Source organism: Xenopus laevis, chromosome 6L, assembly GCF_017654675.1.
Source record: "Xenopus laevis strain J_2021 chromosome 6L, Xenopus_laevis_v10.1, whole genome shotgun sequence".
Taxonomy (NCBI): domain Eukaryota; kingdom Metazoa; phylum Chordata; class Amphibia; order Anura; family Pipidae; genus Xenopus; species Xenopus laevis.
Genome location: NC_054381.1, coordinates 110,853,516 through 110,860,953, shown reverse-complemented (window position 1 = coordinate 110,860,953; position 7,438 = coordinate 110,853,516). Strand labels below are relative to the sequence as shown.

The window sequence follows — 7,438 nt, the reverse complement described above, 5'->3', positions numbered from 1 at the left end:
TTACCCCAAACAAACACTCTCCTCTTTAAGATGGGCTGTGTCCCACCGTTCCAGGCCAATTCAGGGCAGGACAGCCCCACAGTTTGAGAGCCACTGCTCTACGCTGAAGGCATTTTCACAATTTAATACACCAGTCAGAGCATGCAGAAAATATAAACATAACTGAGCAGAGGAGTAACTACAGAGGAAGGGTTGCAGGTGGCCCAGCGAGGACCTAATTAATGAGCAATTTTGTTGAGCAACTTTTGGAGCCCTGCGGGGCCCTAATTAATGAGCAACTTTTGGGGTCGTGAATAGATCAACATTTTGGGGCCTTAAACTGAGTTTGCTGTGGGGCCCAGTAACGCGTAGTTATGTCACTGTAACGGAGTACTAGTTTTGACCCACTGATTTCTCTTGAAACATTTATTTTTTGTTCATAGATTAGAAAGGACATTGTTTAAAAATGATATCAGTCTTAACATAATCATACTTTCACATTTCTCTCTCTAGTTCTCCAGACTGATTACAGGTGTAAAAGAACTCTTGAGTGAGGATCTTGCCTATGAGGGCCACAAAGTAATGCTAATATAGAGTGGTTACTGTGCATTTTGTCTTGGCAGCCTGTATTACATTGTAAGCAGACATGAGAAGGTGGCCATAGTGCTGTTAAAAAGGACCAGCAACAACTTTGCTGTTACACTGCACTGGTAAAAAAAATTGTGTTTGCTGTAGAAACACACAGCAAGAATGAACTTATCTGCCTGGGAACCTCGCTCCTCTCATTTTGGACCTTCTCTGTGTGATCACTGCACCAGTTAGCTCCGTGTCCTTTTCTGTTCTACAATTCTGTTACCTCTAAGGATATTGACTTTGTGCGCTCCGATCCACAACAGAGCTCCTAATTTCCTTGTCCAACGCGTTTCACAGGCATTGGCCCACTTTCTCCATAACTGGGGTGTAAGTAGTACTATCTATCTATCTATCATCTATCTATCTATATATCTATATATATATATCTAAACAAGTCCCAAAGGTGCACTCCGTTTCCTGTGTAAATGCCCGGGTGCCAGCAAACATGTAATGGTATATCTGCAGGAATAGCGACACTCATGGGACTCTTCTAAAGCTTATCAAATGTGATACTTTTATTGGAGACTCAACATTTCGATCCCCCAGAGGGATCTTCGTCAGGAGAATACAGAACAAACATATATATATATCTATATATAGTCAATTCGTAGCAGCCACACTCTAATCCAGACTCTCTCGATTAAATTCAGGTGCAGGGTCAAAGGCAATACATATAAAATGTTTGAAAAGACCCGCACTCCATTTTGTCAAAAATCAAATTCTTTTATTTCAAGGATAGCTGTGTACAAAGATCAGTGCATTTTATACCCATACATCCCCATTCCAAATTTGGTGCCAAAGATGACGTCATGCATTCCTAAGGTTATATATATATATATACTGTATTTTACCATGAACCAATTTTGTAATTGATATTTCCAAGTGGTTACATGCTGTTATCACTAGATGGCAGTGTTGTAGTATATCACTTGTGTGTTTTAGCTTGAAAACAGGCCATTTGTGGCCTGAAATGTCACTTTTTTGTTCAGAGTCTGAACTAAGTGGAGATGAACGTTTTTAAAAGTAGTTTTGCTTTTATGGTCTTGTTCATCTAAGTTTTTTTTGCAGGATGTATCTACCAAAATCTGCATATGACAAGTACATGTCATTATAATCGTTTACAGTAAGTGCTGGTGACACTTTGTGTAGGGAAGAAGCACATCAGCACATGTAGGCAAATTCCTTTAAATTATATATAGTGGCAGAATGTCGCTACAAACTTTAAGGGACACCCTCTTAGATGCTGGTGGTCGTAGACAATAATGATATTTTCTATGAAGAATTGTGACTTTAGCCTAAAAGTAGAGAACACCACTTATAAAATCCTTGTGAAAAACACATTGCTACAGACTTCACTCAAAAACATGTCTTATTATTATCACCCCCGCCCAGATAGAATATAATAGCTTTGGAATATTTTACTTGCATAGACTTCTTAAAGAGATACTGACACCAGAAATTAAACCTTTTTTTTTTACATCTACCATAAAATTTACTTTGCATGCTACTTATAATTTTGCCAAGTATTTGCCCAATGCTTTTACGTTACCAATCTGACTCCCTGTGTTTGTCTATGAGGAGGCTGCCATCTTTGTGCAGTAGGAGTCTGTCATACCTCCCAACTGTCCCTTTTTTCGGAGGGACAGTCCCTCTTTTGACAGCTCAACCCGCAGTCCCTCATTTGTACTGGAAAGTCCCTCTTTTCTATGCACTGAACAGCCAGAAAAAGAAACAAAGTTTCTCACTTAATTGGCTTTTAGTAGAGACCACAGAACAGGTAATAGGTGCAAATAAGATACTTTGTAACAATTTTGAGACACAAAAACACAGTTTAGATAAGGAGAAATATTTTCAAACTTTCATAATCTGCCAAATTTTGTAAAACAAACATGGTAATTAGGGGGGTGGCCACAGAAAGGGGTGTGGTCAAAACAATTGCTGTGCTACCTGCGGAAAAAAAATGTTGTCCCTCTTTTTACTTCCAAAATGTTGGGAGGTATGGTCTGTTAGCATTAGAAACTTTAACTGACAGGCTGAGATGGGACAGTCAGGTTGGCAAAACAGTCAAGTTTAGGAACTTCAACTAACAATTACTTACAAAAACAAACCTCTCAGCAAAAAACAATCCGCATGGCCTATAGGTAACTTGTAATGTACATTCATATTTTAAAAAGTAGTTTTTTAGTGTAAGTATCACTTTAAGCTTAGGGAATAGTGATGTGCAGTTCAGGTTTTTCTTGACCTGCAACAGACCAGAGCCTGCCTTCTCCCTCTATTAATAGGCCCAAGGAAAAATATCTAAAGCACTCAGTTAACATCATATTTTCAGAATGGTTTATTAAGAAGAGCATGAGGGGAAAAAAATATTAGCAACAAGCAGGTCACTTCATGCCGGCTGCTTTGCTAAGGAAGGGTGTGGTACTTTAATAATATACATATACAATACACTGCTTGGAAAAATGGAAACATGCGAAATAGGAAGAAAAAAAAAACAGGTATTTAAATATAAAAGAATCCATTTAACATTATTGATTTTCCATAATTTATTTTATTTAACAGTCTAGGAAATTTGCCGCCATCAGCAGTTCCAGCGCGATCTCTGGCGCAATGGGAAATTCTGGGATTTCTGTGGAGCTGTTTGTGTAACGAACCTTGTAGGTAAAATACATGCAGACTTTAGATAGAACATGGGAGGGAATCTCTCGGAAATTCACTTCATTGGTTTCATTTTCAGCAAACTGTCCTGTAAAGACAATACACACGTGTCCCGTGGTTAGTGGTCAGTTTGATTTTCAAACAATATTTAAATTCAGAGATTTTACCCAATTACTTTTTTTACCTTCCCTTTTCCATTCTAAACACTTATAGGAAATATTCTTTAAATAATGTTTCAAATGGAAATGGAGCAGACAGGTCTCTTCACAAGACTCACAAAATCAAAACTGAAGTTCCACATTCTATTGGATACAAATGCAAATAATATAGCAGATAGGTTGTTTTGTGCCCCGGCAGCTAATATCTGCTGTGGAGGAAAAGCAAAGACCAAAAACAGCTTATTGCTACACGTGTTTTGGAAATGTGATTTAAGTCATTATTTGAAATAATAAGTCATTATTTGAAATACTTTTAGGATTGCCCATTAAGGAGGAACTAAACCCCAGAACTAGCCAGTAGTAGAGCAGAGCAGCAATGAAGATCCATACCCCCCATCCAAAAAAAAAAAACCTTCCAAAAAACAGCTACTTTTTTTCTGCTCAAGCACAGAATCCGTTTGCTGTCCATGTTTTCCCATAGGCCTGTGCTACTATGCTATTGAGTACCGTGCCACCGCATTCTTTCCTTTCCTGGGATCTTTGTTGCAGCCCTAAGATGGCACATTTTGTGAATGGAGGAGGTGCACCAACCTCCAGGTCTTTGGTAAACAATTCTTATCACTTGTGAGTTCCTAAAAAAAATTACATCCCCCAATGATTAACCCTTTTCTTCTTTAAAATGTGGGGGATAAAAATTAGAAAACAAGCTTCCATACCTGGACCACTTAACATGGCCTTTATTGTTCCTGATTTCAAAGCATGTTCCCTTTTAACAATAAATTCATGGCCATCAGATGAAATCAGTTTTACATACATTGCATCAGGACCCTCACAGCCACCATATGTTTTCTCTTCACCATCTGTAAAGAACAGAGCACATCATTATGCATAAATTACCTTTGTTTATTCAATATAAGAGGTGGTGGTTAGTGCTGTAATGTAATCTATAGTGCATAGGGCACTGCACCCGCCTGGTTTAGGGGAGGCTTAGTATAGGGTATAGGAAACTAGAAGTTTAAAGGGGACCGGTCACCCAAAAAAATGATTCAAAATCTTTTATAACATTAGTCAACAAAAATGAACTTAAATCACACAATTCAAATGATTTGAATCTTGTTTCCTTCAGTCTGGGAATTCATAATTATATCAAGCAGGCAGGAGCCATTTTGTGGGCACTGTTATTAAAGCTGGCCATAGACGCAAAGATCCAATCATACAAATCCTCGATTCGTACGATTTTCAGACCATGTGTGGAGAGTCCCGACAATTTTCATCCCACGAAGATCGGTCAATCGGACAGGTTAAAAGATTTCTGTCGGCTGCCGATAATATCTCTGCATGTATTGCCGATTGTAAGATCTTCAGTGGGAGACTGTCACCAGCTTTTGTCGGACATAACTTTCCTATGATTGCTGTAGGGGCAGAACATCGTCTGATCTGTTCTTTTAGTACTTTATTTGATCAGAATGGTTAGTGGCAGGTCGGGAGGTGTGGAAGTCCGATCGTTCGAATCTTTGCATCTATGGCCAGTTTAAAGGAATATAGAAACAGAACACACCGGCACAACATGGGTACTACTAGCAGGTATAACCTTGCTCGTTTATTGCGGATGCAACGTTTCGGGGCGCCCCGAAATGTTGCATCCGCAATAAACGAGCAAGGTTATACCTGCTAGTAGTACCCATGTTGTGCCGGTGTGTTCTGCTTCTACGTTGCCAAATTCCTCTATCATCGAGCACCTGGGATTCGTGTTTTTCTGGACGGCCAGGGTGTGCAAGTTCTTTCTTTCTACAGCTTAAAGGAATAGTAACACCAAAAAATGTAAGTGTTTTAAAGTAATAAAAATATCATGTACTGTTGCCCTGCACTGGGAAAACGGGTCTGTTTGCTTCAGAAACACTACTATAGTTCATATAAACAAGCTGCTGTGGAGCAATGGTGGAAATTGAAAAACGGCTGTATGGCACAGGTTAACTAATGGATAACAGATAACTCCATATAGACAGACAGAGCTTATTTGCTATCTGCTGTGTAACCTAGGCCTTCTCTCCTTTGAACTGCTGCCCCCATTGCTACACAGCAGCTTATTTATATAAACAATAGTTGTGTTTCTGAAGCAAACACAGCAGTTTTACCAGTGCAGGGCAACACTGCATTATATTTTCATGCATTTTACTGTTCCTTTAAGGCAAGCTATACATCCTCGCAGAATCTCGTTTGTGCATCAGAATGGGGGACCCAATGTCCATTCCCATACACTGGCTACAGAATTAAACGGTGAAGAGAATGGGGAAATGTGCGGAGAGCAGTGACATCTAGGAAGTGCTGATTGGAGGTATAGAGGAGGGGCAGCCAATATTTGATTGACAGCTGAGATTTTTAAATGAGCTTACAACAGCTATGAATGCTTTAATAAAAAATAGAAATTGGATTTCATGTTTAATTTGAAAAGGACTTTTATTATACAGATTTGTGTGTCTGGGTGACAGGTCCACTTTAAATGAGAGTTCATTGGGTTACTGGTCCTGCAAAGAACTACAACAATCCTAATCCATAAAGGGCAACTGTCACCTGAAATTGTTTCCCACAACCAGAGGTGGGGGCTAATAGAGCCATACCAAAGCTCTCATGCAGTGCGGGTAGCCCAACTCTGGTGCAGGCTTTTTTTATTTTATTTTTTAAATTTTTGTTTTCCCCAACTGGAGTGTGGGCTCTATTAGCCTGCACCTCTGGTGGGGGAAACAAATTCAGGTGAAAGGTGCTGTTTAAAACCTAACTAGTCATTAATCATCAGAGTGCTGGGATCCCAGTCTTGATTCCAGCTAGGTCACTATTTGTATGTTCTCTCTGTGATTTGTGTGAGTTTCTCTGGGTACTTTTTTTCTCCCAAACAAAATCATATTGTAAGGTGTTTACTTGTTTGTGTAAGGGGCCTGCGGGAGAGATATGGCCTTCCATGCTGCTCCTTAGGAAACCCTGCAATGAGCAGATCTTACATATAGCCAGCTTTAGCACCAGTGGGGAAAGTAGTGTAAAAATGATGTAATATCTCTGTTAAAGGGATACTGTCATGGAAAATCTTTTTTTTTTTTCAAAACACATCAGTCAATAGTGCTGCTCCAGCAGAATTCTGCACTGAAATCCGTTTGTCAAAAGAGCAAAATAATTCATTTTGAAATCTGACATGGGTCTAGATATATTGTCAGTTTCCCAGCTGCCCCCAGTCATGTGACTTGTGCTCTGATAAATTTCAGTCACTCTTTACTGCAAGTCGGAGCGATTTCAACCCCCATCCTTCTGCCCCCCCAAGCAGCCTAACAACAGAACAATGGCAAGGTAACCAGATAGCAACTCTCTAACACAAGATAACAGCTCCCTGGTAGATCTAAGATAGTAAAATCCAGGTCCCACTGCGACACATTCAGTTTCATTGAGTAGGAGAAATGACAGCCTGCCAGAAAGCAGTTCCATCCTAAACTGCTGGCTTTTTCTGAAAGCACATGACCAGGCAAAATGACCTGAGATGGCACCTACACATCAATATTACAACTAAAAAAAATACACTTGCTGGTTCAGGAATTAAATTTCATATTAAGTAAATTATTTCCAGTATAAATAGTGTAATATAGAAATAAAAACTACATAATAAATATCATGACAGAATCCCTTTAAGCAAATGGTGGCTCTATATAAAAATGAGGATAATAACATACCCATGGTTGTGGCTTAACGTCGTCTCGTTACACAAATATAAAAAAAATAATCAAGTGATGATTCTGGAAAGAGAAAATATATTTTTATTATTACAAGCATAACCTAAAAGGTTTTTTGAATCTTGTTTCAAAAATTGGACCAACATTTCTTATGCCCAGTGCCAGAAAGGAGACCCATTTCTAGATTTTTTGCACATGTAATCTGCAGAGTTTGCCTATGGTTGTAGCCACATGAATGAGTGCCAGCTGAGACCCTTGTGCTATGGAAAGATGCAGATGTCATTTTTCTAGCTGCCTTCA

At 39.2% G+C, this 7,438-nt stretch overlaps 1 protein-coding gene across 1 annotated transcript; it reads right to left on the bottom strand.

Moving 5' to 3' along the window:
- Positions 1-2,932: 2,932 nt before the first annotated feature.
- On the bottom strand, positions 2,933-7,219 carry LOC108705708 (elongin-C). The gene is made up of 3 exons (XM_018242564.2): positions 7,139-7,219; positions 4,142-4,285; positions 2,933-3,355 (listed from the first exon to the last, which is right to left on the bottom strand). Exons 1-3 carry the CDS (start codon positions 7,140-7,142, stop codon positions 3,165-3,167), a joined length of 339 nt encoding a protein of 112 aa, XP_018098053.2. The 5' UTR covers positions 7,143-7,219; the 3' UTR covers positions 2,933-3,164.
- Positions 7,220-7,438: the final 219 nt, after the last annotated feature.

Coding starts and splice junctions, on each gene's coding strand:
- LOC108705708 (XM_018242564.2), bottom strand. Junction 3,356..4,141: donor GGCCATGTTAAGTGGTCCAG/GTATGGAAGCTT, acceptor TTGTCTTTACAG/GACAGTTTGCTGAAAATGAA.